The sequence below is a fragment of the Thunnus albacares genome, chromosome 2 (genome assembly GCF_914725855.1).
Source record: "Thunnus albacares chromosome 2, fThuAlb1.1, whole genome shotgun sequence".
Taxonomy (NCBI): Eukaryota; Metazoa; Chordata; class Actinopteri; order Scombriformes; family Scombridae; genus Thunnus; species Thunnus albacares.
Window position 1 is genome coordinate 33,036,630 of NC_058107.1, and position 19,610 is coordinate 33,056,239.

The following is a 19,610-nucleotide window of genomic DNA, read 5'->3' on the forward strand; positions in this document are numbered from 1 at the left end:
CAATCAAAAGGCAGACACCAGTAAAACCAGTGTTACAATGTGCTTTACATGAATATAAGATTGAAATCAAAAAAGTACAGTATATTAAACATAATATGATCTCACACACAAAAAAGGAACTGATGAGTCAAAGATTTGTACAGACTTAACAAACAAAATAGCAGTGAGTTACTACTCTGTGACTCATCAGTACAGTTTGGTATCTAATTTTAACTTGAAATAAAAGATAAAAACTCACTGCTTTAGTAGACATGACTGCACAGTGTGTACTTTATTGACACACTTTTATAGGAATTCCAGACACTTATATTTGAGCAGATATCAGATATTAGTCATCTCTTGCTGCCGTTTAGAGTCACCACTGCACAAACTTTCCAAGGTGAAAAGAAGTCACGATTAAATGAAGACATTAAAACATCCCAACCGTCGATGCTTATTGTTAAGTGTAAATTTCAAAGGTGAAAATGAATTGTAAATAGTTTAAACAGCAATCCTTTGTGTTGTTGGCAATCTGTTCAGTCATTCATTTAATTTAATGAAACAAGTCATTTCCCTCGCCGTTCCCCTACTTAATCACTGCAAAGTTCTTCAAACACCACTCCGGCTTTTACCTGCAAGCAGCAGGAGACCTTCTCTCCGTGTTATTTGATTCACGCTGGAGTTTTAACCTAACTCCCCCCAAAAAACAAAATAAGTGAGTTTAAACTCCTGGGGGGTCCTTTCATAATTTAGATTTCAGGGAAAAGCTCTGTGCTGTAGTTCATCTAATTAGTATTTCTTTTTTTGTGATAATGTACAGCTGCAGCTGTTAGAGGTGGATTAGAGTTAATTGTGATTGTATAATTGATTGTATTTTTCAATATCCGTGTTTTTTTTTCATCATTACTGAGGAGACGAACTGCTTTTTGTAGTCAAACTGAGCACGGCAGAGGCTTAAGTTTGAGCGCTGTGTGCTTTTTGATATGCACAGTGAGCTAATGGTCCTCTCTCACTCGTAGTCGTGTGTTGGGAAATTAGAACGAACGGACAGAGAGATCGATCCACCCAGGAGGCACATTTTCGAACAAAGCCCTCTCTAAGAAAAGTCTCATCATGAGCTGCAATCCGTTTGACCCTTTGGAAGGTTATTGCTCTTTGCCGCTACAAGGGATTTTTTTTTTCTCTCTAATGTTTATCCAGCGAATTACGTCTGGACCGTGGAGACAGACGTTTCAATGAGCACTCAGCCTCTTAATATGTGATTGCTGGAGTTCTGTCTTCTCCTCTTCATGTATTACTTAGACTGCCTGTAATTGCTGTAAAAAAAAAAAAAAATAAGGCTGGTGATTTTCAAATGTTCTTATTGTCAATAAATGTCATGTGCAAAGACAAACCAACAGTGAACTTCGTTAGCTTGTTGTGCTACATGTCACAACCTCTCGACTTGAGGTTCTTTGAGGAATTTATGATGTAGTACAAAGTGAGGAGGTTGTGACATGTAGCGCTACAAGCTAGCGACGCTCTGTAAATGGAACTTTACTCTTGAGATTTACATTTTTTATGGCTGTTCTTAGTCTTTTGGAGACTTTTCTAAACAAACTACCATAATCTCTCTCATCCTGGTGAAGGAACACGTCACCCAGTGCAACGGTTTGACTCTCGATCAAGATCTTTCAGGCTTTAGACACACACACACACACACACAACACTGTCGACTTGGCTCTGCACATGATATTTGTTGACAATAAGAAAAATGTAACATGTAACCTCCCACATGTGTGATGATTGTCACTGATTTATTTCTACCAGGACTTTGTCTAACTGGGTCTATGAACTTGACAAGTGGGCACCCTCTGTGGTCAAAATTGCTTACAAGGTAAGAAAACTTTTTTTTTTTTTAATCTAAAACACTCTGATTGCGTTTGATTGAATTCTGACAGAAAGTTGTCTTTTCTTTGTGTCTCCCCCCCTCCCATGGTAGGGCACCCCTGCCTTACGCCGTGGGCTTGTACCTCAGCTCCGTAGTGGGAAATTCAACGTTTTGCTGACTACCTACGAATACATCATCAAGGACAAGCACATACTGGCCAAGGTGAAAGAAATCAAAAGCTCTGTCCTCTCTTTGTGATTCACTCTCTCACACAAAGTTTCCTGCAGATTTTACAGATACATGCTCTTTTATTCACTTAAAATTTTACAAAATCTTTATTACACCTTTACTAATCAATTGTTAAAGGAGTGATGCTCACACTATTTTGCTCTGCACTCGCTGCAAAACTCATGGAAGCAGTAATAACAGATTCTAGGTAAAAGCTAATCTTAAAAAGGTGCAGCGGATCTGAAAAGGCAGGCTTTTAAACCTCTCAGATCCTGAGGGAGATTATTTGGGGTCAGCGTGGATCTAAAGGTGAAGAGGGAGCTTTATCAAAGGTCCGTCTGAGCTTTGGGAACAGTGGGAAGAGAGTCTTTTAAGGGCTCATACAATACATACCACACAGCACCACCGGGAACGGCTGCATTGCGTTTTTCGGCCGTGACGCAGTTTTGCACAAGCACATATATTCTTCTGACAATGATAAAGCTGCAGTCAGGGAAACCATGGATACCTCCATGGCGCTTTCCCAGCTGGACGGTTCAATCCTTAAATTTCCAGTGATAAGCCAGCTTATATGGGTTTTTTTTTCCCTGAATGAGAGGGCTTAGAAAGATTAAATTTGGCTCCTGAAGTAGTACGCATTATTCAGGGTGCAAGAGCTCCATCTAATACAGCAAAATGATCCGTTTTTCCAGCACCGGTGTGTGGAGAGGGGCACGGATCCTATGTCGTGCTCTTCATATTATGTGTTAATTTTCTTCCAGCTGTTAGTAAATAGAAATTTGGCCCTATCTACGGTGAAACACATCCTGCCATGAAGGCTATGGAGAGAGATCTGTCTTTGCACTTCCGCTGGTTAAGGACTTCTTAAAAGGAGACAGAAGACAGCGACCTTTTCATGGCGCTCTTGACGGCCACATGTGGAAACTCCCTTTCGAACCACTAGTGCAAATCTCTCAAACTACTGTCCTTAAAGACAGCACTTCTCTTAGCCCTGACTTTGGAAAAAAAAAAAAGTGATCTGTGTGCACTCTCAATCATCTCTCCTCATTATCAGAGATGACGGGAGCTCAGCCGCTCTGAGGCTGAATTCCACATTCATGCCCAAAGTCATAACCGGCTCTTTCAGGTGAAGAAGGTTTTTTTTTTTTTTTCCCTCCTCTTCACAGAAACAAGAGGGTAGAAACATCACTTCATGTCTGTCCGGTGCACACGTCGTCTCATTACGTGGCGCACGCAGCAGGTTTCAGGCAGACACGGCAGCTGTTTGTGCCTTACAGAGAGCGTTCGCAGGGAAAGCCTCTGATAAAGCAGCACTCGCCCGTCGGCTGTGTGAAGCTATCACACAGACATACGACGCAGCGGGTGAGGACCCCCTCCCCCCTCCCCCCTCTCATTATATGAGAGCTTTGCCCTCCTCCACAGCCCTCCTCAGACGAATGGCTAGTGGGAGACATGTGAGCAGCAGCATCATGGGGGTCGTTTTATTCGGTTCTATCTGTGTGATACATCCGAGTTTTTCTCAGAAGTAAAAAAAAGTACCTGAAAGTGCAATGCCACTGACGGACTGCTAGATGCTGGCTTCAATAAACTCCCTAGGCTAAAAAGCCTCAACTTCTCTCTACAAATACTAAGTCAGTTATTTTTTGAGTCAATGATCTCGATCACTAAATTCAAGCCCTTGCTGGTGGTCATTTTGGAAATTATTGCTCCAGTAATATGATTTGAAATCTTATAGTAGCTTGTATGTCTACTGTGTGGGAGTTGATTGACGGCTGTGATTGACAGTTGGCTTTCCCCAGCTCCAGGACTCGCACTGGATCGGACTATTTTTGCCATATTTCACTAAGTTTCTCGATTACAATTTACAAAACCTGCTCTGTTGGCACAATTTAGCTATTACCACCTTTCTGACAGTGTCAACAAATACTTAAAATGTATAAGCTTGGTAAATGTAGAATTTATGGCAGAGCTGTTGTATTGGATTGCATTCGGTTGCACAGGTAGGTGTACCTATCTGAGTGAGTGAGTGTTTATCGGCCACTCTGGAGGGTAAAGTGAGTCTTATCTGGCAGTCTGCAGGTGCACATAATAAAATGACTTCTGAGTGTACATATATATATATATATATGTATATGTACATATATATATATATATATATATATATATATATATATATATATATAGCCAGCGAGTTGATCAGCTCTAAAGATTCTAAAGATCAAAATATTCCTTAAGTCACTACACAGTACTCGCTACTGTAAAGCCCTTTATGTCACTGTATTTCTGAAGATTTTGTGTTTAATTAACAGTAAAATCTTGCATTGTAACTCAGTTCTACAAACTCCAGTAAAACATAATGAACATCCAGTGGCAAGGAATTGAATAAGGGTTACATGTTCATTTGTTCACACCAGATTGACAACAGTGTGCTCAAACAATTATGAGCATGAGAAATAAGAGAGGGGAATAAGGAGCCTCTCATTCGTATGCAGCAGAGTTGTGTACCCCGGAGGTAGTCGGAGTAGGAAATCGGGGGGGGGCATCAACATTTCCTTCCCTGCAGCCGCTCCCGAGCTCCTCAGCAGCCCGTGATGCGGAAATATCGATTTTAATAAATCCTCTTCCACATACAGATTCGTTGGAAGTACATGATAGTGGACGAAGGTCACCGCATGAAGAACCATCATTGTAAACTGACCCAGGTGTTGAACACCCACTACGTGGCTCCCCGCCGCCTCCTCCTAACCGGTACACCGCTGCAGAACAAGCTGCCCGAGCTGTGGGCCCTGCTCAACTTCCTCCTGCCCACCATCTTCAAGAGCTGCAGCACGTTCGAGCAGTGGTTCAACGCCCCGTTCGCCATGACGGGAGAGAGGGTAAGTACTGTGAGGAGTTTGCAAGCCGATGAGTTTTGTCAAACGGCTCTTTCTTCAGATCCGTTTCTCGAATCACACTGGTCATTTCTCCTAGAAGTAGAGGGAATTTAATTGATATAAAGTATAATTTAAGAAATTTGGTATAAAGTTTGAGGTACATTATATCTGATGTTCCCACTTACTACTCATAAAAATGTTGTTAATAAGAATAAATGTAATTATACATATGTAAAGAAACATTAAACACATGTAATATATAAATAAACTATTATTATCGGGCGACTGTGGCTCAGGAGGTAGAGCAGGTCGTCCACTTATTGAAAAGATCAGCGGTTCGGTTCCCGGCTCCTCCAGCCAGCATATCAAAGTGTCCTCGTGCAAGATGCTGAACCCCAAATTGCTCCCGATGGCTGCCTGCGCCGTTGGTGCATGCCAGCCCCCCCCCCCGCCATCAGCATATGAATGTGTGTGTGTGTGTGAATGGGCGAATATAGTTTGTAGTGTGAAAGCGCTTCGAGTGGTCGGAAGATTAGAAAGGCGCTATAAAAGTGCAGTCCATTTACCATCCATCTACCGCTTATTATTATCATTATTATCCTCCGTGGGGAAGTGTTCCCTGCACTCTGTGACCAAGGTCAGATACAAAACAGCATCCTCATTAGCAATTCAAGGGAAATTATGTGTTTTTTTTTCCACTTTTCCTCAAGTAACGGTTGTACCGTCCCCTCCTATCACAAAAAGGTTACAATAGCTTGAACTGTTCACCTTCAGACGGCATCGAGCCCAAGACTGAATAAACCTCTAAAAACCAATTTGCAGTAAATAAAAGGAATCGCTTATATTTCCAAAACCACAAGTCAAAGCAGCTTTTAGCCAGACAATCTCTACGTGTTATATCCCATTCCTCAAACATTCATCACGCCGGTTCAACTGAGATTACATTTTTGTTTCAGGTTGGACTCTTACCGATAGGTCGCTCTGCAAGGAAAATACATGTGTTTTATTTTTCAGCAGCAAAGAAAACTAAGCGCATGAGCTTTTCAAGGCAGATCAAGCACGGCTGAAAAAAAAGTTAATTGAAGTTATTACATTTAACCTTTTTTTTTTTTTCTCCCCATTGTTGTTGCTATGCTTTTCCTTTACTTCGGCTATTAGATTCATATCAGTGTGACAAATCGGGTTCACCGCCGGCCACAACAAGCACCGCGCACCATGCCCCAAAAACATAATGGAAAATATACGCTCTAGCAAACAAGAGGATTCAGGCACAGTCGCACAGATTGTTGTTGTACAAAATATCCTCTTCATATATCTTTTTTTTTTTGTCAGAAGGTTAAACTGCAGTTTTAAGAACATTTTAGCAGGTAAAAAAAATCTTTCAGTCTGGCTTTTGCGAGCCTACATGCAGAACAGTCCCGTGTCGTAGTATCACATATACTTTCTGATTTTGTTTAGGTTGATCTAAACGAGGAGGAGACCATCCTGATCATCCGCCGTTTGCATAAAGTGCTTCGCCCCTTCCTGCTGCGCAGACTGAAGAAAGAGGTGGAGTCTCAGCTGCCGGAGAAGGTGAGTTTGAAACTTGTAATCTTGTCGTATGTTTAATTCGCTGAAGTGTGATTGCATTTGGGAACCGTTACTAGTGTAGATATAAAATAATGATCATTTGGAGCAGACACACACCGGAGAGACTAATAACCTCTATGGAGACCAGGGTGGATGAGTGCAGGTGTATTATATTAAGTATTCTCCATGTCCTGGGTATAAATTCATTGAACAAGGTCACATACATGCTATCAACTTGTTATCAACTTTACTCCAGACTCTTAACTGCAGTCTTATTTCTAGAGGATAAAATAAAAAGTATTTATAGTAAGTGTATCATCTCATCAGGGTGGTGCAGAGCCATGGATGATGACACCAGGACGTGCTCATAAGAAATTTATAAAAGCGATAAGTTACGCTGTCTGTGCTGCACCCTCAGCGGAGATTGTTTATCACATACAGGTTGCTGCACAGAGACGTGTATGTTATGGTAGGGCTGGGCAATATATCAATATTACATCATTATTGTGTGAGACTAGATATCGTCTTAGATTTTGGATATTGTTCCTGGTTTTAAAGGCTGCATTACAGTAAATTGATGTGTTTTTCTAAACTTATCAGACTGTTGTAGCTGTTCTGTTATTTGCTTTTACACACATAGTCATTATATCCACATTACTGATGATTATTCATCAAAAACCTCATTGTGTAAATATTTTGTGAAAGCACTAATAGTCATCCCTACAATATTGTCGCATTATCGATAGAGGTATTAGGTCAAAAGTATTGTGATGTATGATTTCGTCCATATAGCCCTGTGTTATGGTGCCTTTCCTTCTCCTTCACTACTCTTGCTTTGTATTTTGGTTGTTTATTTTTCTCTCATGGTGTGAAGAACGAAGAGATTACGGCGTCAAGCTCAAACAACCTCGCCACTGAGTTGACATCGCCTTTGAAAAAGCATTTTTTTGTTATCGTTCACACAGGTGGAGTATGTCATAAAATGTGACATGTCTGCTATACAGAAGGTTCTGTACCGACACATGCAGAAAGGCATCCTTCTCACTGACGGCTCCGAGAAAGACAAGAAGGTAACTCTACTCCCCTAAGACCCCCCCTGTGGCTCTTCCTTTTGTTTTATCAGCGTGTGGCACGGTGACAAACTGAGCTTTAGGGCTTAGCTCAGAGGTGTTTACTGTTTCCTGCTGTTTGACATCACAAGGTCCCTGAATTTTATTGTATAATTGAAGTAACAGTCACACTGTGATATCCGCAAGGTATTGTGTTTTTCCAAAGATGACTCAACTTCTAAAGCTACACTTTGGCTTTTTGCCTCCGTTTAATTGTCAGAGCAGCAGAATGACTGTAATCCAAACCACCTGGGAATGTAGGCAGCACAGGGTTTGGAGAAAAAAAATACACTGGAATACACTGCTCAGAATCTGTTCAGCTCAAAGCAGTGATCTGACAGTCAGTATCATATTAGCACGTTAGCTGCATTACCTAGCAAGACTCTGTAATGAAACTGAGCTACTCATAGGTTTACCGTGTAGTCGAATAAACTCACATCAATGCGAGAATTGTTGTTTCAATTTTCATATTGAATTTCTTTTATTATTTAATTATTTTTCTCCAGGGCAAAGGAGGGGCGAAGACCCTGATGAACACCATCATGCAGCTGAAGAAGATCTGCAACCATCCATACATGTTCCAGCACATAGAGGTGAGCGCCGCTAAGTGAAGACTGCTTCAACTGGCTGTTAAAAAGCTTGTGAACACTATAATATTCTACATTTACCCAAATATCAGCTAGTTGTCATGTTCATTACCTTCATTGAAATAGGTGTAAAGTTTTTAACTCTTCCTTTAAAATGCTTTGTATGACATCACAAATCAAATTTCTTTTGTTAAATGTATGAAACAATTTGGGATGGTGACATTGTGTATGTGCATAAATTACATTAAGGGCATTACACAACAATCTAGTCAATCAGCTAGTTAAAACTTTGTATTTACTTGACAGCACTCTTCAAGCCAAGAACTGTTGTTATTCGCAGAGTTAGACCTTGTTCAGACATTAAAAACAAGTCCTGCATTGTCAAATTTGAGTAAACTTATAGATTTAATTTAGTAAGAAACAGATAAGCAGCAGTTCCTGTCTATTCATGATTACGTCTATCAGTCATTTGATCGCCCTCACCTGACATAAATGTTCTCTGTTGAAGGAATCCTTCGCTGAGCACTTGGGCTATCCGAACGGCATCATCTCTGGGTAAGTTGGACAAAAAGAGTCTCGTCCTCTTCACGGTCACACACCTGGTTATACTGTATTTGTACCATTCAGTGCTATAAAACGTTGGTAGTAACAGAATCCTGAATTTTATCATATTATCTGTACACACAAATACTGCGAACATAACCTTCACTGGTGTGTAATGAGTAGGATCATAGACTTAGGGGATGATAAAGGTAAACATATGTTTTGTGGTGCCTTATAATTGTGGAGTAAAGAAGAAATAACTCATTTTACAACACAAGTTTCTTTTTTCCCCCCATTTTCTAAATTATTCTGAACATCCTGTCAACATCGTTTTACTATCAGATCTATTAAGGAGATTTTCTCCTCTGAGCAAAACACAAATAGTCACAAACAAATAGATTGACAACAGATGATATGTATTTACAACAGTGAGTGCGTTGGATCATTGCCAAGGTTTGTCAGTTTCTCTCATACTTTGTGTAAAGCTCATTATTAGCACAGCAGTAAGTCATTTAATAACCCCTAATGTGAAAAGACATCTGAAGTTCACATCTGAAAAGCCGGTGTGTGCCAGATAATTCTCACATTTCTGCTGTGCTTAGCAGTAGATAACAGTCATCCATCGCTGCAGTTCACCTCCAACCAGAGACATAATATTTCTATCCTCATTTTACTGTTATATTCTTGAGATTTGGGAATTAAAAAGTGGACTTTGGCTTGACTTGATTACACAAAAGAACACAAAACGACAGGAACGCTTTACAATACACTACAAACAACTAGATGTGGTGACAGAAACAGGACATCCATTGATTAAATCAGTACAATCCAATATACTGTATTGTTACACCCCTATCTGAAACCAACTGGAGGTGAAAGAGAGTAAAATAGTTGGAGGGTATTTGACCTCAGGCAGGTAGATCTGCTGGTTAAAGTCTTCACAGAAGTGTGTCCGGTATTATTTTGCTCCTGAGTGTATTTATAAATCTGCCTGAAATGCTTTCTAGTTCCCAGAAAGTAGCGGTTAGTCTCTAGTAAATTAAAAATCCGTTTGCCTACCTACGAGATCAATGTTTGTCTTAACACCTGTCAATATTTTAAAGAGTAATCGGGCGTGTGCAGTGCAGTTGTTGACCCGGGGTCGCTAAATGCTAATTAAATATAATGAACTGTGGATAAAGTTCAGCATATTTTAAATAAACCATAACCTCTTGCATAATAAATAAGATGTTGTGAAGGTGGCAGAAGGAGAGGTCTACTGTACAGCAGGGTTGCATTAAAACTGATTAACTGTCAGTAACTTGTTGCCTTTATAGCTGACTTATTAAGATAATATTGATCCAGAATGTAAAGACCTTTTTTTTTACATAAACAATATAGAGATGCTACAGTTGCTGCACCACACGCTATAGTAAATTTTGGCCTGAGTGACAACATGCTGTAGCACCAGGATACTATGGGCAGATACTGCTGTCAGACTTGAATAAACACTGTTGTTAACTTCTGATCCATATTTTGATTCATCACCTCCACCCCAGGCCCGATCTTTATCGAGCGTCCGGGAAGTTTGAGCTTCTCGACCGCATCCTCCCGAAGCTACACGCCACCAACCACAGAGTTCTTCTCTTCTGCCAGATGACCACTCTGATGACGATCATGGAGGACTACTTCAGCTACCGCAACTTTCAATATTTACGTCTAGACGGTAAGATTACGCCTCTGCTAATGTTTAATCACAGTCGTCACAGTTCTTGTAACGTCCGCATGGCTTTCTATCCCCTCCCTGTGTCAAGACACGTGAACATAATCTCAGATTAAGTCAGATATTGAGGATTTATAACCCCTTTATGTATTTGTATATGTATATTAAAAATTTCAGTTTCTTATCGTAACTGAAATTCACTCATACTTGTCAGACTGAAAGAATAATAATCTGTCACCCTGAGGAGTCTGAGAATGCACATCACCACCACTCAGCGTGATACACACACACTCAACATCTCAAACAGAATGCAATCCTATCAGCCTCCAGAAACCAGAGTTCACCGAGGAGATCTGATCCATTCATACTCTGGGCTCCTTTTGAAAGAGGATAAATTGTGCCGCATGATGTTGAAATGGTCTCTTACTTCATTCATCTTTGACTGCTGTGTGTGAGTGACAGACGAGGCAAACGAGGAAAAAAAGAGCTTCAGAGTGAAGTCAAGTTCTGTACTTGCTTGTTTTTTACGGTAACTTTTCTACTAAAGAGATGTAGACTGTACACACACACACACACACACACACACACACACACACACACACACACACACACACACACACAGTTTAAGTATGTGATGTGTTTTTGGGTGGTAATTCTTTGTTTTGAAGATAAGCTCTAAAATGATAAAAAATAATATGGCAATCAATCCATATCCAAGTAATTCTTATTTGAGATGTCTGGTAACATTTCAAATCTAATCAGTAACTGAAAAACACACAGAACTTGGGTGGTGTAAAGATCTATTACCATGATAAAGAAATTAATAAAAGATTAAGTCTGATAATCAGCTTTTATGTCAGAAAGCATTCGGTCAAATATGAGATACAGTATAAAGGTTTTACTTTCCCAAAACTAATAAGATTTAGATCAGAAGGTCAAGCTGCTTATAATAACGTTTGATCTTTCAGGAACCACCAAGTCTGAGGACCGAGCCTCACTGCTGAAGAAATTTAACGACGAAGGATCTCAGTACTTCATCTTCCTGCTCAGCACCAGAGCCGGCGGCCTCGGTCTCAACCTGCAGGCCGCCGACACCGTCGTCATCTTCGACAGCGACTGGAACCCGCACCAGGTCAGTAAACACAATCATTAAAACTTAAAAGGGCAGGACTCGCTGTCTCCATGCACGGTTACAGAAACAGTAAATTGTTTGCTGTTGGTGTTTTGAAGCAGAGATGTCGGGCTGATCCAGGCGTATTATGACGGATTGTTATAAGCTAAAATAAAGCCAATCAAATGCTTCTTTACTGTACTCTACTGTGTTGTCTTCATCCAGCCTGCTGTCGTGGTTCTGCTCCCCTTTAAGACACCCAGGCTCTGACTTACCTCACAGTTTATTTATCCAGGATCAAAGACTCACTATATTACAAATTACACAAAGACACTAATGATACAGATGCATCAGTACACACAGATAATCAATCATGTCAATATAATTATAATTAGTAATAAAGTCTCTCTCAGATCTGCAGTCACACACTCACCTGGGGGATACAAGCCCCCAAGTCTGACTCGTTCCCACGGTGATGGGCTTTATAGCTGCATCGTTACCATGGATACTGTGTAGCCTAGTATTAAATATGAAATATAAGATAACAGCATAAAAATATGGAAATAACACAAATACACCTTACAACTATTAAATAAAAGGTAAAATTACTGACTATATTATATCCTATATTACAAGATTTTGCTATTAGACATAGTGAACATTTAAAGCTCAAATGATGTATTTAATGTAACATGCAAGAGGCAGATGTTACATAATTCAACTGTAGTGTTTGGATGTGAATAATTATTAGGAAGCACATTGAGTGAGTCTGAATTCAGATACTGAGGTCGGCAAAGTGCACCGAATCACTACACTCTGATGTTATCATTAGCGAAGAGCGGCTCACGTAGCAGCTTCTCGTTTCCAGCCGACGCCGCCGTCGCTTCGACCGGTTCAAACGAGATGCGCTGTGGCAGCAGGTCGTATCAGCTTTCACTAATTGATCTCGTTTGGCCTGTAACTTGATCACAGGCCAAAAATTTAACCGATGATGTCGGCTTTTTCCTGCTCCAAACCATCGATATTGTCAGTTCATCATGTAGTCAGAATCCAAACTTAAAGGCAAAGAAAAGTAAAGAAAAACTTTACCAACTGCCAACATTTTAACTTCTCAATTTGTAGTGAGAGTACGTGGCTGGATCCACAGTAGAATCAGTAGATGTTTGTCTTTCTGTGATGTGTTTTTTTTTTTGGAAACATTTCCTCTCACGCAGATGTAGAACATAAGTGCACGGGTGATGATGCAGCGCGTTTGATCAATCGTTCTTTGATTTCTTTTAGCTCGGTGTGTCATGGCTCTAACAGGCAAACATTGAGCGTGTTTGATACAGAGCTGAATGTCTGCTTTGATTTTATTTACAAGCATATGGTGGCTTGAAGAGCAGTGTTAAACAATGTGTAATTGGCTGAAGACTTACACCGTCATCCTAAAATTTCAGGCCACATTCTCTCATTCTCACATCTCTCCCTCATCTTTTTTTTCCTTTTGCTGATTCCAGGACCTTCAGGCGCAGGACCGCGCTCACCGCATCGGTCAGCAGAACGAAGTGCGTGTGCTCCGCCTCTGCTCCGTCAACAGCGTGGAGGAGAAAATCCTGGCAGCTGCCAAATACAAACTGAACGTGGATCAGAAGGTCATCCAGGCGGGCATGTTCGACCAGAAGTCATCGAGCCACGAGCGCCGCGCCTTCCTCCAGGCCATTTTAGAGCACGAGGAGCAGAATGAGGTACGCTCATAGTTGTGTCTTATTTCATATGTTTGATCGTTTATCTGGGGATTTTTAAATATCTCAGGACTAAGATGAACTATTTGTGCCTGATGAGGCGGTGAATGAGTACGAGATCCTAAATAGTTTTCCTCTTGTTAAATTATGCGTGCTGGTTTTGATTGAATGACTGCAGCCCCCAGAGAGAACTCCCTAGATATGATCAGCAAGTTAACCATCCATTACTAAGAACATAACATGGTTTTGTAATGGAATCTCTGCTATTCAATTGGTATTTGATTAAATCTGTACGCCTTAATTGACCTGTGAGGCTTCTGTTTTACCCCAGCAGTTAAAACGGAAACTGGAGAGATTGTGTATTACATTGTGATTGTCATAAAGAGACGGTTTTTTTTCTCATTGCAACTGTAGGAGGAAGATGAGGTACCCGATGATGAAACCCTTAACCAGATGATAGCCCGCAACGAAGATGAATTTGAGCTCTTCATGGTAAGAAAAAAATTTCACATTTCAGTGAGGTTTTAATGACATTTAAATTGCTGAGTAAAGCTCTGAAATGACTGGTGTTAAAATATGAATTTTCCAAAACAATAGAAGCAGACAGCTGGTTCTTTTCTGTGCCAAATAATTGTTGGTTGTCCGTCATGTGGAGACCGTTATTTTGGTGAAACGTCCTCAGTGTTTCACTCACCATCTGACTTGGCAACAGCTGTCTCCAGCCAGATGCTTCTTCTTGCGTAGACTGAATTGCCATGGTTACAGGTCTCACAGTCACCATGTCGTTTATAGTGCACCGCCTGGCTGTTTGTGTGCATCAGTGTTTGAAATGCAGTAGTTGAGCCATTGATTAATCTTCTGATTTTTTTCTAGATAGATGGTGAAACTCATAGCTCAAGGTGACGTCCTCATATGCCTTTTTCTGTCCCGACCAACAGTCTATAATCCAAAGATATCCATTTGAAGAGTAAAAGTAACCAGAAAATATTCACATTTAAGAACCTTGAAACAGAGAATTTTTGCATTTTTTTCTTAAAAAGTTACTCACAACAATAAATCTGTTACCAAAACAGCTAGCAATTTGTATATTCAGTCAGTCAGTCTCCATGGTGACCAGTTGTGAGACATCAAATTGTTTGAAAAACTTGTATTTAACTGATTGGAGCCAGCTGAATCCATATTATGTAACATCTCTCACGAGTTTCACAAGCATTTGGAAGCACGCCATAAGAGACGGTTGTCTGAAGATGCCTTTAATATTACTGATTCTAAAGCTGTATTTATAGTAGTGCATTAAGAGGTTACAGTGTAATTTAACAGCTTACACAGTGAATGGAAGAAGGTAAACACAGCAGTAGTCATAAGACCAGGCAAAATAGAAGTAACCTGGCTTGTAAATTTAGTTATATTAGTACGTTGGTGGCCCGCCATCGCTCTATATCTCAAAATATAATGAAACACTGTAAACACAGTTATTGGAGGGAATGTAACTAAAGCACCAAATGGCTTGATCATATATGATACATGCATTGTTTCCATGGTGATATTAGTGGAAGAATCAGACACTGATTTGTAATACAGTATAGATATCTACAGTGTCTTTAACCCCTTGATTCAAGCATAAATCCATCTGAAGTGTTTCATTTATGCCGTCTAACCAAAAAGAACCAACAACCGTGTGTTAGTCTCTCTGTGTTGTTTGACCTGATGTAATTTATCTACTTTGTCTCCTCCGTAGCGCATGGACATGGACCGACGCCGGGAGGACGCCAGGAACCCGAAGCGTAAGCCCCGTCTAATGGAGGAGGACGAGCTGCCTTCATGGATCATCAAAGACGACGCCGAGGTGGAACGTCTCACGTACGAAGAAGAGGAGGAGAAGATGTTCGGCAGGGGATCACGCTGTCGTCGGGACGTGGACTACAGCGACACACTGACTGAGAAACAGTGGCTACGGGTAAAGTCTTGAGCGAATCAGTCAAACTTTTTTTCCTGGAAGTGAAAGCGCTGATATACAAATATGATGATATATTGAACTGCTGTAAAGATTTGACATTCATTATGAACCTATAACGTATGCAAGAGAATATTTATTTATTCACCTGCATAGTAACGGAAAAGAAAACAGAACACACAACTGATGAAAAAGTGCTTCTTTCCACTTTTTCCACTCGGCACCAGAGCAATTAATTACAGCAATCTTGCGTAATACACCGACTGATTTGATTTACATGAACTCAATCTGGGTAATTTAAGATATAAAACTTCTCTGCGCTCAACACCTGTTGGAACGCCACACTCGTTGAGTCCATTCAGTCATACATCACAGTCTATTATGTGATCTCACATTGTTTATTTGACTGCAATTAACTTGCGGTTTAATTTCTTTCGTCTGAAACAAAGAAAAAAAAAACTTTGATTTGTATTCGGTTTATTTATGCTCACGTTGCCAAGAAGTTACACACCAGTTTCTTCTTGTCAACAAATTGCATGAAAAGAGCAAATCAAGCAGGGAATGTTTTTAGTCCCGCTTTCAATACTTTCCTACTTCCCTACTCTGTCAATGCCACTCAGCCCCAAGATCTTTAAAAAAAACAGGTGCATAGTAATACAACTATATTTAAGTTTAATTTAATAAAAAAGGTTCAGTCATTTCATAAAACATCTCGGCACTTAGTTTTGTAGCAGATGTAGCTCAAACAGGAAGAAATAGTGCATTAACTGGGGGCTATTTCTAGCTGTGGATTAATATGCATTGGGTATGCTAGTATTTAAAGCAGCAGGACGTGTATGTGGGAATCAAAATAAACAGCGGCTGCGTTCATGGTAACGACGGAACATGTCACAGAGTGAAACGTTGAGGCTCAGTGATGTGTTTTTGAGCAACAGTGGAGCTGTTTGGTACAGAGGAATAAGATTTCAGTCTCTGGATACAAAGACAATACTTGTTTTGGTCTTTCTGGTCTTTATATGGGGTTTTGTTGAAATTAAGAAAAATACGTTGCAACATTTTAATTACCATGATGTCTTTCGTGATTAACATGCAGTAAAAAGTTTTTATAGGACAGTCCTACTTTGGAAAATTGTGCTGAAGCTAAAATTAGAGTCAGCTGAACAATAAAATCTTTCTTTTTGCAACATCAACAGTTCCACAATCACAGTGTGGATGTAATGTAAACAAACAATGTGACATTTAATCGCAACCCAATATTTTTTTTATTCAACAAGCGAAATTAATACCCGCTGTGAGCAGATCAAGTCTTCAACATAACTGGATTTAGTGCCAAACTTTAGCTTAGCTTGATGCTAATGGCGCCCAGTCACCCACACAAGATATCTTGTGACACGCTCCCCCCTGAAGAGACATCTCAGGCTCGGTAGATCCGTTTCATTGACTGTGGCTCAGGTGTTTTCAGGGAAAACAAGAATAGAACAAAGAAAGTCTGAGACTGAGGTGTGACAGTATGTTGGAAATGTTTTGTTGCGGTTCAAAGAAGCTCTAATCAAAAGGAGGAAAGATGTGTAGCGACCTGTAGGCTGTCTGTCTCTGATGAGAATAAAAGAAGACAAGACTATATACAGTACTAGTCAAAAAGTTTGGACACACTTTCTCATTCAAGGGAACGAGACAGGATGTCCAAACTGACTGATACTGTACATACAAGGAAATTAGCTGTGAGGGAGAAAAGTGACATTTGAAGGGTAAAGGTAAAACCAGCCCTGTTGGCCACCAGACAAATGAGCAGCTTTCATGTACTTGTGTAATCTTTAGAAATATAAAAATGCAAGTTAGCACCTAAATAAAAGATTTCAGACACTTACTTTAAAAAGGTACCATAAATAAAATAAACAAGCAGGAATGATGTCAAATATAAAACGATGATGATCCTTTATTCTGAAGTCCTTTGTTCTTATGTTGCTGAGGGTAAAATTGCATATCGATTGACTAATCCTACAATTCTACATCATTTTTGGACAAGTTGAAGTGATTTTAGGATTAACCCCGTCTCTGCTCTGGCTCTTTTCGACACCAGGCCATCGAGGACGGAAACCTGGAGGAGATGGAGGAGGAGATCCGACTGAAAAAGCGCAAACGCAAGAGACGTCAGGACAAGGACTCGTCGAGCAGGGAGGACGGTAGCTCCAAGGCCAAGAAGAGACGCGGACGCCCGCCCGCTGAGAAACTATCCCCCAACCCCCCGAAACTCACCAAGCAAATGAACACCATCATCGACACAGTGATCAACTACAGAGACGGGTAAGGAGAATCATGGTCTGATACCGCAGCCCCTAGCATCTCGTTAAGGCTTCAAAAATCCACGTTCTTAAGACTTTCACACCTACCTGCAGTGTGTCTTGGGTACTGAGCACTGTCAGAAGTATTTCACAGTTCCCCTCGGTTCCTGGACCACGTCGAGACAGGTCCAAATTACATCCAGTCTAATCAAATCCGGCAGGGACCCATTGTATTGCCGCGGGTCTTAGGTCTGTATGTCAAGCTGCCCAAGTGGATCTAATTGGACTTTATGAGCTCCTACCATCTGGTGTCACAATCTCTGCTGGCAAGAAGAGTGTTTTCTCGTGAGATGGAGAGTGTGAACCGTGCAGAGAAAATGACGTGTTGCTATTTGGCTGCAGGTTCTCGTTTACTGGTGGAGCATCATGCTGCTGCCTTGGTGTTAATTTACACACGTTAGGTTTAGGAAGGTTTTCCACAGGTGTGTTTCGCTTAGGGTCCAAAAAAAAGAGCTGCAACTAATCATTATTTTTATTATCATGTACTCAGCAGATTATTTTCTTGATAAATCGGTAGAGTCTGACCAAGAATCCAACACCCAAAGATATTCAAATGTGGGAACCAGTGAATGAACAAATGACTGTAAAGATTAATCAACTATCAAAATAGTTGCTGATTAATTTTGTCAATATTCTCATTAATTGATTGCTTCAGCTCTACATTACAAACTGTGCTGGTTTGGAGAGAGAGAGAGAGAGAGCTGGACATGATCCCTCAGCAGCGTCTCACTCACCATCACTTGTAATAGTGTTTGATGTGGTCAACCAGAGTCTCTGCTGATCAATGACAATGCTTTTCCCCCTTTTGTTATCAGTGTAACTCAATTAGTGTCTGAAAACTGACTTTTTTGAAGTTCAGGGTGAACATTTTCATACCTTAAACTAGACGTCAGCGGTGAATATTTTTTCATACCTTCCTGACATTTCACCGGGGTATACGATATATGACGGTGTTTGTGTTTTTAAAAAAAAACAAACAAACATAAAAGCTGAGCTGCTGGTGATAGAAGTCATTGTAGCATGTATGACATTGTCTAGTGGTGATGTGTTGGTCAGGGGTTTTTCCAATACCTGAACCTACCCGACCAATTATGAGAGCCGATCCGCACCACCTGACCCGTAAAAATATGCGTCAATCAACCACGTGAAACCGACCTGACCTGCAAACCAACACACATGCAGAAAATACATCAGAAATATGTGCGCTTACGTGGAAGAACAAGGCAAAAATTCAGAGATAAAACAATTAACACTGTCTCTTACCGTTCATCTGGTACCGTAGTGAAGGAATGTCAGGAACAAACTTACTGAAGGCCAGCAGATGAATATCAGCTCGAACAAAGAAAAGTCTTACGAGTTTCATTTACCACAAACATAACAAGACACCAATATCTCAGATTTTGGCTAAAGTTTTCAGCGAAGTTATAAAATTTGAATCAGAGGCAACGAGCAGAAATAGAAAAAGGGGGGGATTACATGCTGCCTTCAAGTACTCCTTGTAAACTCCAAGTTTGCTCCCAGTCTGTCATACCATCAGGATTTCTAAATTCCCTGTTTTACCGTGACACCGCCCAAGCCTACTGTTAACTGTCAAAAAAATGTGTTAGACTTTGGTGGATCAAAAAGTATGTGGCTTATGTGGTACATCTCTTAAAAAAAACCCCAAAAAAAACAAACAAAGAAGTACATCTAGTTTTGTGAGTGTTGCACATAGTGAGGCTCAGGACCATGCTGTGATTAACCAGAGGAAAGTACACATTTGTGCCTGGTCAGCAGGGTAATTAACAGATATGACGTCATGTCTTAGAACATACAGTGTGATAAATCTCCTGGTGTTCTCCTACAGTCCTGTAAGTTAGTGTACTTGTGTGTGTGTGTGTGTATTTTTTCCTTGTGGTCTGTTTTGTCGTGTAGATGATTTTTTTTTTTTCTTTTTTTTTGCCTTTGTGCAAAATCTTAAGTATGTGTGTGTCTGTCTTTGTAATATACACCCATGCATGGAAGAACATGTGCATTTGT

General features: G+C 40.4%; 1 protein-coding gene across 1 annotated transcript in view; it reads left to right on the plus strand.

The window, feature by feature from the left end:
- The window catches only part of smarca2 (SWI/SNF related, matrix associated, actin dependent regulator of chromatin, subfamily a, member 2), a 49,841-nt gene that overhangs the window by 17,101 nt on the left and 13,130 nt on the right, over nt 1–19,610 (plus strand). Inside the window, exons 17-29 of the mRNA XM_044331491.1 lie at nt 1,789–1,855; nt 1,961–2,071; nt 4,711–4,953; nt 6,409–6,522; nt 7,485–7,589; nt 8,135–8,221; nt 8,724–8,770; nt 10,297–10,463; nt 11,429–11,592; nt 13,071–13,298; nt 13,710–13,787; nt 15,034–15,252; nt 17,330–17,553. Of these exons, the coding sequence (XP_044187426.1) occupies nt 1,789–1,855; nt 1,961–2,071; nt 4,711–4,953; nt 6,409–6,522; nt 7,485–7,589; nt 8,135–8,221; nt 8,724–8,770; nt 10,297–10,463; nt 11,429–11,592; nt 13,071–13,298; nt 13,710–13,787; nt 15,034–15,252; nt 17,330–17,553 (1,854 nt within the window). The remainder of the gene's footprint in view (nt 1–1,788; nt 1,856–1,960; nt 2,072–4,710; nt 4,954–6,408; nt 6,523–7,484; nt 7,590–8,134; nt 8,222–8,723; nt 8,771–10,296; nt 10,464–11,428; nt 11,593–13,070; nt 13,299–13,709; nt 13,788–15,033; nt 15,253–17,329; nt 17,554–19,610) is intronic.